This window comes from Parambassis ranga, chromosome 2 (assembly GCF_900634625.1).
Source record: "Parambassis ranga chromosome 2, fParRan2.1, whole genome shotgun sequence".
Lineage (NCBI taxonomy): Eukaryota > Metazoa > Chordata > Actinopteri > Ambassidae > Parambassis > Parambassis ranga.
This window is the reverse complement of record NC_041023.1, coordinates 38,052,906-38,072,249: the sequence shown is the minus strand read 5'-3', so window position 1 is coordinate 38,072,249 and position 19,344 is coordinate 38,052,906. Positions and strand designations below refer to the sequence as shown.

The window sequence follows — 19,344 nt, the reverse complement described above, 5'->3', positions numbered from 1 at the left end:
GAAGAGCCCTGAGTTCCTTTCCTGGAACCACCCCCACCCACTGGTTTAGATATGTGGATGACACTTGGGTCAAAATCAAGACCAATGAAGTGGAACGGTTCACAGAACACATCAACGCAGTGGACAACAACATCAAGTTCACTCGGGAGGACACCAGGGACAACAATCTGGCCTTCTTGGACTACACAGTACATATTGAGGAGGACAGGAGCCTCAATGTGGAAGTGTACAGGAAACCCACACACACTGACCAGTACCTGTTGTTTGATTCACACCACCCACTGGAACACAAACTGGGAGTCATTAGGACCCTGCAGCACAGAGCACAAACTGTACCCACCAGCTCAGACGGGAAGAAGAAGGAGCAGGAAGGAGCCCTGCAAACCTGTGGCTACCCCAAGTGGGCACTCATCAAAGCCACAAAAACAAGACCCCCCAACAACAAGAAGAAAGACAACATCTCCATTCCATATGTGTCAGAAAAACTCTGCAGGATCTTCAACAACCATGACATCCCGGCCCATTTCAAACCAATGACAACACTGAGACAGAGACTGGTTGACCCGAAGGACAAGATTCCCAGGGAGAAACACAGCAATGTGATTTATGCAGTCCAGTGCAGTGAGGAATGCTCTGATCTGTACATTGGAGAAACTAAACAACCACTCACAGAAAAATGGCTCAGCACAGGAGAGCCACCTCCTCAGGACAAGACTCAGCTGTTCACCTCCACCTCAAAGACAAAGGACACTCCTTTGAGGACAACAATGTTCACATTTTAGACAGAGAGGAAAGGTGGTTTGAAAGAGGAGTCAATGAAGCCATCTATGTAAAGGTGGAAAAACCTTCCCTTAACAGAGGTGGTGGCCTCAGACATCATCTTTCTACCACATACAATGCAGTGATTCCATCCATTCCCAGGAAGTTTGCACTTACTCACAGCAAGAACAAAGGGCTGTCAACCAGTCCCCCTCTGGCAGTTTCATAGTCGTTAGACAGTCGTTAGACACACCTCGCCCAGTCAGCCAGAACATCACAGGTTATAATGGAAACATTTAGTGCTATTGTTTTTAAGTTTTACCCAGACCCACCCACCGAGGCCTGCAACCACATATAAACCATGTTTCCCCACCAAACAGTTAGAACTGATGAAGCTGCTTGGATGAGCAGCGAAACGTCTTCAAGAAAACTCTACAAGTCCAGACGCCTTGCTTCAATCTTCTCTACGTATGATGACCTGGATGACTGAGAATCTTTATCAACATGGTTCAACATAAATGCTGCTGCAACTCCGAAGCTTGTATCAGAGCATTGGTGTCAGGTGGCCATCACTAGGTGACAGTTTAAATCAATACAGTGGCCTTTTCTGCAGCACGTATTCTTTGTGGCCTCATGGAGGCGCCACAGTAAGCTGTAACAAGGATGGCGGCCACCGCCTTTGTTTTGCTTGGGAGCGCTTTCAATGGATGAAGGTTATGGGGACAGTTCCTGGAGCGAGGTAAGCGTTTGTAAAAAAATAATGTGAAACAAATTATACGTAACAAATAACAGAAATCACAAATAGTTATTTGTTAGTTGTTAGCCAAATGTATGCTATTATCAAACCTATACGCTAATGCTAACCTGGTACTGACAGTTGTGAAATTATTGGGACGTTTTGGAAATTGATTTATGACAAATGTTCTACAAAACTTTGTATGTCCAATGAGACACTAAGATAGATGCATATTCTCATTCTGGATTCACTTTATTCTGTATTGTTTAAAAATGATAGAAGCAATTAAAAAAAAATCAAAATATTTGCAAATCAACCTTGATATTGGGGCCAGCCATCGCCTCATTATTATGCAAAACAATCCGTTTTTCTTTCGAGCTTAATGGACACTTCCTTGGTCAGAAAACAAGTTTAATAAGTGTTTGACTCAATTTATTTTTATAAACATACAAGAATGTATTGCCTTTATAAGTAAAATAAATATAATCTAAACTGTAAAAAAATGTATAGCTGTATAGCCTCACTGAATTTTTAGTTTCGAAATTAACACAGAATAAGGAAGTGCAAGCCACCAGCACATTACAAATGGACTCTTCCCTTCTAGTTTCTTCTTCTCTCAAGAGTCACTTGCTGCTTTCCATCATTGGTCTACTCCTCCATCACACTGAGCATGGCGCTGCTCCTGGCCTTGCCCATGGTAAACTTCACTGTCCCACTCATGTTAACGCTGGTGCTCTTCAGGGTGAGTTTATGGACTGTACCATGATTTTCCAGACGGACAGAGGGCCCCGGCTGAAGGGTGACTCCATTCAAAGTCCAAACAGGAGGCTTGTTTATGGCAACAGATACCTCACACTGGAAAGACGCTGCCTCTGACTCTTTCACTTCTACATCCTCTAGTTCCTTTACAATCACAAGGGCCTGGGCTGTAGTGACACAAAGCATCATGATCATCAGCCATTTGACTCAGTGAGACATCTGACTGCAGGTTTCCACTTGACCTACCTTCCACCATCAGTTTAGCTTTGGACGTGTGCTCCCCAACCTCGATGGTGTAGGTGCCCTCGTCCTCCACGGCCACCTCCTGGATCACCAATTTATGGGAGCATCCATCAATGAGAATGTCCACCCGATCTGAAGAGACCAGCTCTTCTCTGCCTTTGTACCAGGTGGCGCTACATCGTGGTGAGGAAACGGTGCATTCAAGTATGACACGGTGTTTCTCCAGGGCTGTCCGGTCTCGCAGTGGTTTTGCAATAGAAACAGGAAGTTCTAAAACGAGAGGAGATTTATTACGTGCCATTTTAATTTTCTGATATGAGGAGAAAAGAAAATGGGCTCACCTTCTACTTCTAGGTAGGCTGTAGATTCAACATCCCTGGCTGCAAACCGGATTTCTCCAGCATCCTCAGCTTTGATGTTACACATTAGGAGGAAGTGTTTGTTCCCTGGAAGAAGACAATTAAAAAATGTGAGGACTATTTCTCTTTTTTTCTACTCTTTCTAGGCCTTGTCATTCCCTGTCTGACCACCAGAGGTCCTCCTACACTAGACTGTTAGATTGGTGTCAACACAATGACTCAATTTATGAACCCTCACTGACCTTCAGTGCGAATCTTTATAGTGGGGGTAGGCCGAATCTTGTGGCCATCCTTGTACCACTCTCCTGTCACATCCTCCAGAGAAACTTCACACATGAAGACGGCGTTCTGGTCTTCCTTTATGTAAAGATCCTCCAGATCATGCACTATCTTCAGCTCATGCTCTGTGAGATGAGTAAAGAAAATGATGATGATTCCCTAGATGGAATTTTAGCTTAAATTCAGCAGCTTTGGATAGCTACCATAAACATCCAATGAACAGGAAGTGTTGATTTCCCCTGTGTCACATGTGTAGGAGCCAGCATCAGCCCGGGAGCACTGCAGGATCTGACAGAACCGCTTCCGACCCATGGAGTAGATCCGACAGTTTTTACTCGGCTTGAGCTCTGTCCCATTCTGATTTACAAAAAAAGAAAGAAGTCAAAGGCATTTATTTTTTTAATATAGCAATTACATTTTTAATTATTTTTTACCTTAAGCCATCTGACTTCAACATTTTGCCGGGAGAATTCACACTCCAGACTGGCAGGAAATTCCTCTTCTACGCTCATGTCTGCCAGTGGTTTCAGGATTGACACCGGTGTCTCTGTGGGATCAATCAGTGGTACAAATACTAGAATATTTCAACATGAAGCTTAGATATTTACGGTCATCTGTATTTACCTTTGACTGTGAGCCTTGCTGTGGCTCGCACCCCTTCAGCTGAGAATACAATGGTGCCCGTGTCCTCCAGTGTCAGGTTGGACAGGGTGAGGCTGTGGATCCGTCCATTGGTGCTCACTCGCCACTGGTTGTTTGGCTTCACCCGGATGCCGTCCTTCTGCCAAACACCCTCCACATCCGTGTGGGAGAGCTCCACCTCAAAGGTTGCTGTCTCCCGCTCGAAGGTGTCCTGGTCGGTGAGGCCTTTGCGGATGGAGATTTTACGGGCTGCGTTGGAGGACATAGAGAGGTTGTTTAAATATAGACAGAAAGACAGCAGTAGCTCATTGTCACAGTGTCACTCAGCACAGTATTGTGTAACAGCATGTCTGCTTCAAAAACCTTTTCACACTTACAGCTATTCTTAGCACCTTTTTGCACCATGAGCACTTACGTTCCACATTGAGCTTGACCTGTGTCCGATCATGCAGAGTCTCACAGCGGTAGGTCCCCCGGTCCGACAGAGTCAAGTTGTGAATGGTTAGGATGCGTTTGCAGCCGCTCTGACCCAGTGTGTGCCGGGGACCAGACTGAATCACCACCCCCTGCCTCATCCACTGGACCTCACCCGTCTCCAGGCTGATCTCTGTCTCCAAAGTTGCGTCACCAAACTCCTCCACCATAACAGCCTCCATTTTCTTTGTAAACATGACTTGAGCCTCTGGGGATAACAAGAGGAGGATTAAAGCTCACTGTATCTGAAGGACTGGTGCTCAGTTTTTCATATTGTAAACATTCTCACCCTGAACTTTGAGACTGGCTTTGCTTATCTTTCCTTCGGCTTCTGCTGTGATCCTCGAACAGTCCAACATATGGCACTTTTTGATGACCAGTGTGTGGCACAGGCCATTCTGGGTTGACTGGAAACGGTCTCCCAGAGTGATCAGCTCATTATCCATGAGCCAGAGCAGCTGGACATCCTCGGGGGAGACAACACACTTGAAGGTGGCGTCTTCTCCTTCCAGCACGGTGGTGTTGTGGAGCTCAGTGAGGAACTCGACCACTCGAGGCACTGAGGGAGGAGAACGCTTATTAAGCTGCTCCATAAAGTTTGAAAAATGTGACCCAAAAGTATACTTACATTCAACTCTGAGTGTTGCAGCAGTCCGGTCATCTCTGGACTCACAAGCATACTCTCCAGCATCCTCTCGGGTCAAACGGTGGATGGTCAAGCTTCGCTCAACTCCATCTGCGCGAATGGTAAACCTCCTACTTGGAACCACTTCCACACCATTCTTGAGCCACTGCACGTCGGCTTTTGGCTTGCACACCTCACAGCGAAGGGTCACCATGCTATCAGCGTGGGCTAGAGTGTCCTGCAGCAGCCTTGTGAACTTAATTCTCATTTCTGTAATACAGAAAATTGAGGTTTATATGATGTTTAAAGCCAAACTGAGCTACTAAAAAGCTTCGACAGACCTTTTACTAGCAGGCTGAAGTGGACCTGGTCTGTGTTGATGTCACAGGTATACTCGCCGGCGTCTGAACGCCTCAGAGGCTCGATGGTGAGGGTGCGTTTGTGGCCCTCCATGAGTGCACGGAAACGATCACCTTCAACGGCCGTCCAGTCTTTCAGCCAACGGACAAGAGCGCTTTCCTTTGACACATAGCTGGTCAGTGTCACACTCTCTGCTTCGTAACCCATCAGGACAATGTCGTCCTCCTTGTTCACAAATGTAACCGGAGGCTCTTTAATGAACAGATGGACACAAGTGTTAGATTTATTGTGTATGTTTTGGTCTGAGACCTCTGAGATCTGGGATCATACCTTGAATCCGGACAACGCTGATCATCTTGTCATCCACAGCGTCACACACATACTTCCCAGAATCTGACGACTGCATGCATGTGATGATGATTTTCCTCAGAGTGCCGTAGCTCTCAATGGAGGTTCGGGCATCATTGGTGAGCAGCCTGTCATTGCAGAACCACTGCACTTGGGCGCTGGCACGGGACACCTCACAGGCAAGGATCAGGTCATCACCTGCCATCATTTCCTGATAGTCAGGATCAGGTGAATTTCCTACAATGGTCACTGGAGGCTCTAAGGACGAGATTCATCCAGTTTATAATTTTTCTCAGTAAATTCCTTTACACATCTACTAAATTTATTTTACCTTCTACTGTAACCTGGAATCCTATGCTGTCATCTCCAACATCCATGAAGTACTCTCCAGAGTCTCCAAGTTCAGCATTGAGGATGACCAGTGAGCGGTAAGCACCTTCCTCCTCCTCACAGAACCTGTCATCACCTTCCACACGGCGGCCATCTTTGTACCACTTGGCAGCAGCAGTGGATCTGGAGAGCTCGCACTCCAGCACAATGTCATCCGAAACCAAAAACATAAGGTTTGTCTTGATGTCTGACTTTCTTAAAATCTTCGCAGGTGGTTCAGAAACTTTGACCTGGAAATCTATTTTATCATCAACAGCGTCACAGGTGTATTTCCCTGAATCCTCTGGAGTGGGAGAGTGAATAGTGAGACGACGGATAAGGCCGTCCTCTGTGATGGTGATGTTGGCAGTTTGCTTGATTTCTGCACCGTTTAGCTGCCATGTGACATCTGCAGTTGACCGGGATACCTCAATCTCCAGAACAATTGGTTTGCCATCAAAGCTCTCCAACTGGTCCGGAGTGTCTTTAGGACGAGAAAGCGCCACAGGTGGCTCTAAAGAGAAAATTAAATGGTTAAAAATACAAAATATGTAAATCACAATCCTGTACTCTTAATCCTTACCAGTAATAGTGACCAGGAAGGCCACAGAGTCATCCTCAGTATCACATATATACTCTCCTGTGTCCCCCACAGTGGGGTTGGGTATAACCAGTCGGCGTGTGGCTCCATCCACCTCCAGAATCAGATTAGGACCCTCCTCCACCTCCAGGCTGTCTTTGAACCAGCGCACAGGAGCATCCGCATGGGATATCTCACAGCTGAGCTCTAACCTCTCTGAAGCTACATGGGTTAGCTCCAGTTCTTGCTCACTGGGAGAAATGATTGTCACCGGTGGCTCTGGTGCAGGAAGACGATATTTAAATGAAACTCCACATATTTGTATAGATGCACACATGTGATGCACTCCTTACCTGTGACAGTAAGCTGGAAAAAGACAGAATCTCCATCTGTTTCACACACATACTCTCCTCCATCTTCCTCTGAGCTGCAGAGGATAGTCAGCCTCCTGTAAGGACCCTCAGATGGAAGCCGCACGTAGTCGCTTTCCTCCACCTGCTGGCCGTTTTTGAACCATCTCACTTTCCCATTGGAGCGCGACAGCTCACACTGCAGGTGTATCTCCTCTGAGATGTAGCTCTCCATGACTACATCATCCTTCGGCTCCACAATCATCACCGGAGGCTCTGTCAAAACATGAATCATGTATTTGTAATCACACATATCAAGTTAGGATGACCAGCAGTAGTCAGAAAGGTCAGCATACCTCTGACATTAACGGTGAACTCCATCTTGTTGTTTCCTGCCTGGCAAGCGTACGTTCCAGCATCTGAGGTTTCTGCAGAGCGGATTATTAACCTCCTCATGGTCCCCTCTGTCTGCAGAGTGATGTTGTCACTGGGCTGGATCTCACAGCCGTCCTTATACCTGGGACACAGATTAGTACAGTCTATAAACCCACCATTAAGTGTATGTTAATGCTGTAAAATTAATTGAAAAACCAAAGTTTTGTGCTTCTTGTTTCTAACAGGAATCAGCTTACCAAACAACTTCGGCATCATCTCTGGAGACATTGCAGAGCAGCACCACAGGGTCCAGCTCCATGCTGCTTTTGTGAAGCTCCTCCTCAGGGACAGGGGTGAACTCCACAGGAGGACCTGGGAGGGAGAAAGTTATATTATTTTATTTTGTTATGTTTATTATTAAATTACATGAAATTCCATTTAACTAATTTTTTGGGTAATTGCCACAAATGTAATATATTTTGTTTACATTTATTATAAAAATAATGAAAAACTATATAGTGTCTATAATTACCTGCAACCTCCACATTGAACTTAACAGCATCCCCTGAAGTTTCGCACGTGTATACTCCAGAGTGAGACGCATCAGCTGACTGGATCACGATCCTCCTCATGTTCCCATCCGACTGGATGTTGAGGCTGTCGCTTGGCTGGAGCTCGGTGCCGTCTTTAAACCAGGACACTTCAGCGAAGGGGTGGGAGACTTCACAGTAGAGCACAATGGCATCGCCCGTGTCCAACTTTTTGTTGCTGTCCAGCTCTAACAGAGGGCTAAATTTTATCACAGCAGCTGCATAGAAAAAAACAGAAGCATTCATCACATACTAAATTAAAAAACGAACAAAAAAAAACACACTTTTGTTTTGCGCCTACATTTGACTTTGAGCACGGCTGAATCCCGCACTCCATTGGCAATGAATGTGATCTCTGCTGTGTCCTCTGTCATCTGAGTTGCACCAATCACCAGTGAATGCTGCGTTTGCTTCTGTTGTATTGAAAATCTTCCACCGTGCTGAAGTTGTGCACTGTTGAGGAACCAGGTTCCCACCATAGAGGCAGACAGGTCGATGGAGAACTGAGCGTCCTCTCCTTCCTCCACCTCACAGCATTTGAGGCGGCTGCGGATCTTGGGCCCAGGAGCTAAGGGGAAAATGTTTATGTTGTTTATTCTGTCTAAACGTGTGTTTTTCATCTTCACAGTGCATTCCTTACCCAAATGGACCACTTTGGAAAACTCCACATGCCCACTCCGACCATACTTGTTGATGCAGCAGACTCTGAAGCGGTAGTCGCCTTCACACGGCACACTGTCTCCTGTGACCTCGGCTGATGTGGCAGTCTCCGATGTGAAGCACTTCTGCCACTCCTGAGAACCAACCTCTTGCCTCTCCAGCACAAACATAGAGCGGGTGGAGGTTGGGCTGTTTGGGGCCGGAACCCAGGTGAGCAGGGCGCTGTTGGGCCTGTCTACGTCCATTGTGATTCCACCAGGACAAATAGGAGGGCTGTGCCTTGTAGCTTATAAGGATGGAGAAGAAAATAAATGAGTGTGGGTGGGGATTTACATGTCTGTTGTGTGTTTCCTGCAGGTACCTTTGACCTTAAGGCGTGATGAGGTCTTCGATCTTCCTGCGACGAACGTCACTACACCTGAGTCGTGATAGGCGACGTTGACGAAGACCAGAATGTGTGTTTTGCCAAAAGACTTGAGGATGGTCTGGTGTGTCTCATTTAGCTTCAGACCATCTTTGAACCAGTGGACTTCCATGTCATCATTCTCCACCTCCACACAGAACGCTGCATTCTCACCCTCCAGCACCTCCAGCTTCCGGGGAAGCTTCCGAACAATTGTGCCTGTAAGTTAAAAATTTCATGAGTTTTTGCTCCAACCTATGTGACAGTAAAGAACGCCTACCTTTCACTGACAGCTCAGCAATGCTTTTTCCTCCATCCGGCATCTCGCAGAGGTAAACGCCATCGTCGTCCGTCCCCACGTCATGGATGGTGAGCCTGCGCTTGGTTCCTTTCTGCTCCATCCCGTATTTACTGCTGGGCATCAGCCTCTGGTCTTCCAGATACCAGGCAGCTGGGAGCGACTCATCGGGCACCTCACACTCCAACACAGCAACATCCCTCTCCCTCACCTCCACGTCTTTTAAAGGACGCCTGAACCTCACAACTGGGCCTAAAGAGAAACAGGTGCATTAGTTTGAGAATACTTTACTACGTTATGTCAGAGGCAGCTAGTAGAAAGTCCCACCTACCTTTGACAGACAGGTGAACAGCACTCAGTGTGTTCCCCAGAGTGTTGGATGCCGCACACACATACAGCCCTGTGTCCTGCACTTTGCAGTACAGAACCTTCAGCGTGTAGTAACCCTCTCTGTCCTCAAATATCAGATGACGTCTGCCAGGCTCTAGGGGAACCCCGTCTTTCTTCCAAACTATCTCAGGTTTCGGCTTCCCCGTCACAAAGCAGCGAAACTTAGCGTGCTTCCCCTCCGCCACTGCAAACTTCTTAACCTTTGACGCATTGACAGGTTGCTCCTCTCTCTGCAAACCCAGCCATCCACCTCTGTGCTTGGGTGACAGCTTTGAGGATGTTTTACTCTCCCCTCGCTCCGGCACCGGCTCCACAAGGAGCACAGCGCCTGCCAGGGCCTTGCCGTTGCAGTTGATGGCCTTGCAGGTGTAGACACCTTTGTCTGGCATGCGTGTCCTGTAGATCTTCAGCTGGAACCAGCCACCATCCTGATTGCTCACACTGAAGTGTGAACTCTCAAAGATGTCACTCAGCTTCTTACCGTCCTTCTCCCACATCACCTCAGGCAACGGTGCCCCCCAGATTTTGCAGGAGAAGGCGGCGTCCTCTCCACGGTCCACTCGCAGAGAAAGTGGTTTGATGAGGAATCGTGGTTTATCATCGGATGTTAAATCAAGCTCTTCTCGTTTTGCACTTAACTTGTGCTCTCCATTCATTCTCTCTTCACCGTTTTGTGCCGTGCAGAAGCCATTTACATGTCCTGCTGATTCTCCATTTTTTCTCACACGATTGACCTCTCCATCTTGGTCCTCTCCTTCCACTTTAAGCGAGGCTGCTGCATACGTTTCCCCTATGCAGTTCTTAGCCTTGCAGATGTACTGGCCTGCGTCCTGCTGTGTCACTCCACTAATGGTCAGCATGTAAGCTTTGCCCTCCTCTGAGAGCTGGTAGCGTCCTCCAGATGTGATCTGGACATTTTTATGCTCCCAGATCACATCTGGGCGAGGGTCCCCGCCAATTTGGCACTTGAGTGTGGCGTCAGTTCCCCACTGTGCTAAAACAGGGCGTGGGTAGCCTAGAACGCGAGGAGCACCACCAAAGATATCCATGGTGATTGTGTGGTTTGAATGAAGACAGTCCTTTTGCTCTAATTTAGCTTCTTATCTTTGTAGCTGTAAGATAAGGAAACCACAGTTTTTAACATATTTTAGGCTGCTTTTATAGCAGGATATAACCAAACAACTTCAGAAATTGTGTATTTTACGACAAATATCTAATCTTTCTTAGACATCAAACATCAAAATTAACTTTAACTCAAACGTGAGTCTCTGTGTGCAACAGTGGATTTTTGTCTTTGTGATAACAGAAGAAAGCATGTTTTGGTGAAGTTTGAGTAACCTGGTTGACTCACAGCTGGTGCTGTAGCTCATTGAAGAGTGTATTTATAAAGTGGTCTGTCCAAAAAAAGACACAGGAGACCATGTGTCATGCAAACTGTGCAGGAACTAACCAGGACAAAACAGACTTGTTAACGTATGGGACCTGTGTGGCCTGTACGTCTCCTTAGTGGCATGGATCTTGTAGTCATGTGTTCATGTTAGCTTTACTTTGAGCAGTGACATCAGGGCTGAAAATATTAAGCAGTTTTAAGTGATCAGAAAACAGACTTACCACTCGCCGAAACAGTTGCTGTCTTTATAGCATTATGTCTTCACGATTTCCTGAAAAGCTGATTCAGCTCTCCGTTAGCAATTCGTTTTATTTATGACTTCAGCTTCTCGTTCCTTAGCTTGTTTGTGTACTCCGCTTCACATCATTCATCCTCTGTGTCCTATCAGGTTGAAGGAAAGTGGCCTCAGTCAGTCAGAGGAGTGCTTGGTTTATGCCTCAGCTCTGACACTCTTATCACTGTCCAGCAGCTAAAGAGAAAGAGGCAGTGTAGGAATGGAGGGCAGGGAGTTGGGGAGGGGGGTCACTGAATGCTTTTGCAGCTGCCACCAACCCCCTAAAAATACCAGCAGCTTCGATGACGGAGGACCAGATAAAGTTTTAGGCTCTCCATTCACAGAGAGCGCATCGCTAAAGATAGATCACTCAGCTTTGCAGATATCCTGAGTTAAACCTCAGAAGAGAAAGGACACCCCACCTGCTGGAGCTCTTTGTGTCATGAGTCACGCCGACCCATGAATAGGGCCAAATTAGTCAAGAAATGATTAATGGTAAAATAACAAAATGATTTTAGACCTTTGTTTAAAATTATTTCTGATTTTGTTGTGGATTCACAAACATTTAAACCTGATCCTGGCAGAAACATTAAAAGGCGAAGCAAAAAAGTGTAAAAAGTAAATTAGTATTTAATTAAAACAGCTAAGGCAATGTCATCTCTATATTATAATTACAGAAATATAAGTTTAAACTGTGACATGAGGTTATGAATAGCTATAAATAGCCTCTGTTTTGGGGTGGAAATTTAAGCATAAAAAAATGAAATTAAATTGTAATTTACCTCATGTTAATATTTCAGAAATTTCAGGTTTTTCAGCAAAAAATAATAAAAATCTATTAGTTTAATTTTGATAATTATCTAAGAATTTGTTTTTCAATTATTATTTTTCCCCTTTAGAGAATAATGTAGTGGTCAGATATGTTTTGCAATGGAAAATGTGAAAAAAAAATATGAAAATACATATTTTTTAGACACTGTGGATTTGCTGCTGTTTTTTAATTAAAATGAAATTCCATTGGAAATTAAAAATAGATTATGATTTTTAGTGGAGGCAAACTGAACAGAAACCCTCAAACACCAGCAGATTAATGGCGTGTGACAGTGCCCTCAGTGAACACTGATAAGAAAAAGTGTCAGAAGGCCATTATGATCTGCTAAGTGCTCTCCTCACGTTTGAGGTGTTAGGAAACAGATGATGATGCCACTTCCTTTAATTCATCTCCTTTGAGAGTGCAGGTCAAAACTGGTTGACTGAGAGAGATGAATGACAGATGGACATTGTGGCAAGTGACAGCACTTATGCACTTAACAGTGGTCTCCCTCTGTGACAGATCTGAATGTGACGTTGCCTGCATTCTCAGACAATGGCTGTCTACGATATCGCTCCAACTCGCTTATAAAACACAGTGAGCTGTTGTCATAAATATGCGACCTCCAGCGCAGGTCGCATAGCTTTGAATGTGCCCTAAAACTACATATAATAAATGATATACAAGCAGGTGTTGGTTAAATTAATAGTGTGACTCATTTGGAGGACTCGCTGGCTCCATTTAGGCCTCCTGATAGTAGTTTTTTTTATGCCGTCATCCAGCAGCTGCTAGGTGTGACGACCACATCAGGAATCAAAAGCTGATCTTTGTCCTGAGATTGGGTTTCAGCATAAAAAGCTGGAGGATTGAGCCTGACCGCATGCTTTGTCAGTCAAGAATATTATCATCAAATTAAGATTATACAATTTATTTTTTTACATATAAAGTTAATTCCCTCTGAAAGTCAGCTGTTTGCTTTTGAAGCAGGCTGGATCAAGAGGGAGTTTTTGGAAACACACATTCCTTTGTGGGTGCACCTTCCTGCCGCAGAGGTGAAACTTCACTTTGGCAGCTGCAGGGGAGCAACTGTTGGAAAAAAGAGACAAGCCTTTCTCACCTCTGCATGCTGGACTCTCTGGCTTGTAGGGAGTGTCGTGGTCATTTACAATAACACAACAAAGCTAATTAGCCTATAAATGCTAGAAACAACCCTTTTAATATTATAATTTTAGTAGCAAAAATCCATTGAAATAAAATCCTTACATACATGTATTTGTGTATGGCGGTGTCACTTTTGTCCAGTAGGTGGAGCTAAAGCTTTATTTTAAGGGGATGACCTGAGATAAAGTGTGTGCACAATAAGCTTCACAGCAAGATCTTTGACCTGCTTGTAGAAAGGGAGAATGTACATCACATGTCAATAGTAATCATATTGTTTACTATATAAAGTTATATAACCACTCATTTTGTTCACCTAATTGAATTCTAAACAAAGATGATAGTGTGAGTTTACACAAGAAAAATCAATGCATCAAGCAGTGTCTTATTGGAAATCCTGGTCCCAGGATGAAACCCCAGAGACTGCAGGAAGCGTGTCCAGCTGCACGTACGCCCCTAAACCCACCATCTTTAACCGCTGGGAGCAAATGTACACAGAGAATAGGGAGACGTAGGGCTGACTGATAGATGATATAGGGAGAAAGAAACATCGAACATTTTTATGTCAGGTGACCTCTGACACTGTAGCTCCTCCCACTTTCTCCATGCAACCTGCAGACGTGCTGGGAGGAACAACAAAGGATTCTGGGAAAGACAGGAGGAGGGCTTTTTCAATATAAACACCATCTGTGTGTGAGGCAGAAAGAGGAGGACTTAAGTATTGTTATTTTTTTTCCTGAGATTAATTTTAGCTCTGATTCAACATTTGCCCCAGTTTTAGCTCAGTAATTGATAAAATGAAAGTTTGTAAGTAGTTACTCAGGTTACTGGAACTATAGGGCAGCAGCACTGACAGAATACCGTTGTCATCAATTTTTAAAGTTATAGTTTTTCTAGTAGTATAGTATAGTAATTTTGGGAAGTTATTCCTTATTTAGATCAGTAGGAAGGTTGATGACCTATTCCCAGATGTAGCCCTCCAGTTTAGCTCCACCATGTTAAATAGCTACGTCAAATAGCTTATAAACTCACTTACATAATCCTAAAACTAAATCTGTATTCATTCACAGCTGAAAATAGTCCCTAACTAATGCACTATTTACTGTTTGTGAGCCTTTAAACAGGTACAAGAAACAAATAAACTGGAGTTTAGCAAAGAGCTAAAATGTACAAACATGGAGATGAACCCTGTGACCTTCAGGTTCAGGACGGTGTGTGTAACCTTTAACACCAGCCTGCATTTCTTGTATGCATGCCTCAAATACCTGTGCATTAGGGCAGCGTTTTGTATTCCCAGGATCTGGACTGCAGGTATTCTATATCTCACAGCTACACCAGCATTTACTCTGAGGGCTTTCCACAAGTTTGTGTGCTGTGTAAACTCAGACCTGTATTTTGTGTTTGGTCGACACACTCCTAGATCCTAGATTTGGCCTTTTGGCCAGCTCTGTGTTGTATTTGCTTTAATAATGTGGGTCAGATGTTGTATCAGATAAATATTGCATTACTTTTCTTGATCAGAAGCAGATGTGGAGAGAAAGTGGAGACACACTCTAGCCAAGAGAGGGCTGTGTCTGCCTTACACAATGTGACATGTTAACCTTCACATCCATCTGCACATTTTCTGTTGTCGCTACTGTACACGGATGATAGTTCATTGACATTTTATGCCAGTTCTGTGAATCATTTGAAGTGCCCTGAATGCAGCGGAGTGATTTACAGCACACTGACATTTCAGGCAGAGTCATGTCATGTAACAAGCTGGGCTTTAGCGGCAGATGTGGATCTAAATTACATATGATCACACGCACGCTCAGGGACGTTATGACAGATGTGAGGAGAGCAGTGGATGCCGTCACACCACCGGGTCGCCACTGGCAACCATCTGCTGACCCTTTCTTTCAGCTGATCCACATCTTCTGACTCCCTCTAACATCCTCTTACAATGTACAATATACATACAGGAAGCTTGTAATGTCTGGATCCCTGGGCAGCATGTGCGTACATACCACATGTCAATCAACATAAAGCTGCTCACCGTGAAGCTCCTGTGGGTAGTCAACCTTAATTAACCACTGTCTCTAATTAGTGACAGTTTATCTAAGGTGTATGTGTGAAAAAAGGGGAGAAACAAAGCTGGATGTGTGTGTGTAGAATATATTTTTTTAACAAACACACAGTGAGACAGACAGACAGACAGAGGGTTATTTAAAGCACACATCCTGATGCTGGTGCTATCATTACCGTGGCAACTGAGAACGCACATGTCCCCCGCATGAACCTTTTTTTCTTCTTCTCTGAAAGGGATGCTGATCAGAGTAGCCATATTTTTTTAAGGATCACAGGATGTTGATAGGATGTCGTCAATAACATAATACGCCTTTTCATGTCGCCTCCTATGCTCAGGGAATGGAGTGAGCCATTCATACAGGTTGGTGATTGTTGCAAGTGGATGGTTATATCTTATACCCACCTTCTAATCCTCAGCTATTTCTGCTGCTGGGTTTTACTATAGATAATATTCAGCTAGTAAAAGACACTTACAATAAATGTGTCATCTGGAATCACAAATGTGAAAATCGCCAGGCTATATGCTTGTGGCCGAATCATGGGTGTTACAGACCAATCAGAGTCCTGAGAGGGTATTTTGGTTGTATTTATGATGCTAGTGCCTTTTACGTTCCAGCAAACTATCCCGCGCCCACACTAACTCAGCAGCTGAGTGTGTTTTGCTCCTGATATAATCGGGAAATTATGCAAAAAGCATGCTAAAGTCACAGTGATTTATGTGTTATATTTGCTACATCGGCCATCCATTCATGTAAATATCAGCTTCAGTTTCAACGGGAAACATACATCTGCTGTTGATAAAGTTATCAGTTTATTATGCAAGAGCAGAGTTTTATTCATGACTTCTTATCTCACACAGTCTTTTTCTCCTCCAGCCTTTCACCTTTTCTCCTGGCTGGGTGAAGTTGGCCCACTTCTCCGCTCAGGAGAGATAATGATGGTGCTGGCTTACCCTGAGGCGACACACACGGCACTGAAGATGTATCCTGATGCAATCTGGGTGAAAGTGTCTATTCAGCAAAAGCACACAAAGTAAAGGAAGTAAGTGCCACCCTCCATGTTTTTGGTATTTGTATGTTAGTGCAAAAAGCATCTTTCCTGCTATCTGCAGGATCGCCATAGTTACCTCCTCACCTGTCACGTGTAGCCTCCAAATAGCTGCTGTATAAGTTCCTGCCTGCCACTGAAAAGCATGCTGTTGTGAAGAATGTAATTATGACCACTTCCGACACATGCTCAGCTGTGCTGTGAGAACTTTGTGTCCTGCAACACAGCTGTTGGCACCTTAAAAATGACTTATTTGATCAAAATGCACTAGCTAAGATCTGAAGCTATGAATGGAGAGGTGTGTCTGCAGGGGAGGGATGGATGAATGCATGAATGAAGTACTCTGCCTGATTGAACTTTCACTAAGCTCCAATAAATAAATAAATAAATATATATCTTAAGCCCACATTAACAGCAGAAGTAGATTGTATAATGGCACATAAAAAATCTTTGTGTTCTCTGCTCATTCATGTATTCATTCATGTATTCATTCTCACATCCAGATAATAATCATGAGGTAATATTTTTCTGCTTACATGCTGATTAGATTGTTACATAACACTGCACGTGCATGCTATATTAAACTGTGGCAGCTCTGTGATTCATTGCGCACATTGCCATTTAGATAACTAAATGGCAGAAAGTCGGAGCAGGGAATGAAGCATTACATAATCCAGAGCACAAGTGTGCTCGATCGGGGCAAAAAAGAAAGAAGGAAAGAGAAAATGAAATCAGGATTTATATGTGTATGTGATTTTGTGCAGTGAAATGTCAGCTACCCACACCATACAACATGCTGTGCTGATGCCGTGTGTGTGTCATCACTTCATTCACAACAGTGACAGGCAGGCTGACAGATGGGAGGAGACAAATCAGTGTCAAAAGATGTTAATTTTTCATATTTGGTAATAAATCACACTTATCCAAAGTGGCCAAACAAACAGCTTTTAAATCCTGCCATGATCAGATTAAACAAGGCTTTTCTGAGACAGCTGACATGACTGTAATGCAAGGCATTGCAAAAGGTTAGCAGTTAAATGTGAGGATCCATTGTCTTCCTTTAGCCTTTAAACCTGTAAAAAGTGGAGTTGAACATTTTAACATGAGATCTATGGGGAGTAGTATGATTTTAGAGCCAGCCTCTAGTGGCCACCAGTGGAACTCCAGTCTCTTGGTTTCATGGATGTTTAAAGTTCATGGAGACTAGTTAAATAACACAGAATTGTCCCCATCCTGAGGACAGAGATGGCCTCGGCTTAGCTCGGGATAGGAAAGCTACCCATGTTTGTTTATAGCTGGATGAAAATGCATTCTCATTATGTGAGATTAATCTGTTCAGACTGTCCAGTAGGATATGAGCAAATAACCGAATTAACTGTTATTAACTTTAATTTGCAAGTCAACAATAGATTACCAGTCAGATCCAGACACTGATAGATATCTAGACAGACAGATGGAGCGGCAACAGGGTGACAAGAACATGATAGCAGATGCTGATGACATCTTGTTCTCTCAGCTTCAATAATCTCGCCATCGTATGGATGCCACTAATCCACACACATGTGGGACGAACTTACTCACACTGTATCTTCAGAGTGGGGTGTGGATTGTTGTCATGGAAACCAAGTAATGAGGTTAAGATGCGAGTGTGTGTGTTTTTTGGACCACATGAGTGTTTCGTTTGGGGAGTTGTTTGCCAGCGTGTGTCGATGGAAAGACAGAAGACGTGTCTCAGTCAGACAGTTATTGATTTTTTTTTTTCCTTTTTTTTTCCAACAAGCATCTGAAACGTCTGCCTGTGCATGTCTGTGCATATACTGCAGCCGTCCATCAGGGCTGCCCTTTCTCATCCCTCCTCACCACAGTAAATCCATCTCTCTGGCTCCGTCATTGTTAAGGGGCTCTTAAGATCCGCCCCTCCAGCCCCGCAGAGAAGTCCATGCTTCTCCATGTGTGTGCATGCATTATGTGAGTTTTCACTTTCCTCATTCAAAATCCATGCTTTCATGAGTGTGGCCATTGAACTGATCACAGTGGTCAAATTTTTTTTTCCACAGAAGTTATGTGGAATAATTTTCTGCATCCAGCATCATATTGGCCCCTTGAGGCTCCAATTGCAAATCCATTTTTATCCCTCTGTGTGTGTGTGTGTGTGTGCATGTTCAAGGAGTCCATCTGCTCTTTCCTTGCTAGGATCAGCCCCTAAGGGCCCCTTTAGCACAAATCCTCTCCTTCTTGCACTCTTTTTACCAGACACCAGGAAAGGGAGAAGCTTCGGTTTTAGTGTGCAGCTCTGCCCCATCTGTGTTTACAATTATATCAAGTCCATTAAAATTGCTTCTGTGTGTATTCCTGTATACATAATTATATACATTTCATGCAATGCTGTTTATCATTATCAAAGAAATGACAAAAATAGTAAGTATTACCAGTCTTTGAACTTATTTATTGTACTTGAATGCACCATATTTGACCAAATCTAAGCTAAAAATCACATACAACCTGCATAAATTTAAATACGTTTTTTAGAAGCTCATCAGGCTTTCTGTATTTGATATGCAGATATAAGTCTGGATGGGAGCATATGTTGCTCTAAACCTTCTCTCTATGTACTGTTCAGCATTGATGGTACCTTTCCAGATGTGTCAGCTGCCCACACCAAAGGCACTAATGAAACCACATACCATCAGACATGCAGGCCTTTGAACTGTCCGCTGATAACAAGCTGGATGTTCCCTCTCCTCTTTGGTCTGCAGGACACGGTATTGATGGTTTCCAAAAAAATGTTTTGAAATTCTGATCCAGAACAGTTTTCTGTTGTTCCTCAGAGCCGTTTAGCTTGAGCTTTGGCGTTTCTGGATTTAACTTGCATTTGTGGATTGTACAGTGAACTGTGTTCACAGACAGTGAATTCTGGAAGTCTTCCTGAGCCCATGCAGTGATGTCCAGTAGAGAATCATACCTGTTTTTAATGCCCGATGGCCTGAAGATCATG

General features: G+C 44.1%; 1 protein-coding gene across 1 annotated transcript; it reads right to left on the bottom strand.

Annotated features, from left to right (window-relative positions):
- Positions 1 to 1,888: 1,888 nt before the first annotated feature.
- obsl1a (obscurin like cytoskeletal adaptor 1a) lies at positions 1,889 to 11,492 on the bottom strand. Its single transcript, XM_028400500.1, has 24 exons — positions 11,211 to 11,492; positions 9,541 to 10,711; positions 9,192 to 9,461; positions 8,870 to 9,130; positions 8,489 to 8,794; positions 8,150 to 8,416; positions 7,791 to 8,066; positions 7,516 to 7,630; positions 7,240 to 7,400; positions 6,887 to 7,159; positions 6,537 to 6,812; positions 5,916 to 6,467; positions 5,567 to 5,842; positions 5,218 to 5,487; positions 4,880 to 5,146; positions 4,541 to 4,810; positions 4,193 to 4,459; positions 3,760 to 4,026; positions 3,570 to 3,682; positions 3,339 to 3,492; positions 3,099 to 3,260; positions 2,839 to 2,943; positions 2,501 to 2,767; positions 1,889 to 2,421 (listed from the first exon to the last, which is right to left on the bottom strand). Exons 2-24 carry the CDS (start codon positions 10,646 to 10,648, stop codon positions 2,144 to 2,146), a joined length of 6,561 nt encoding a protein of 2,186 aa, XP_028256301.1. The 5' UTR covers positions 10,649 to 10,711; positions 11,211 to 11,492; the 3' UTR covers positions 1,889 to 2,143.
- Between the last annotated feature and the right edge of the window lie 7,852 nt (positions 11,493 to 19,344).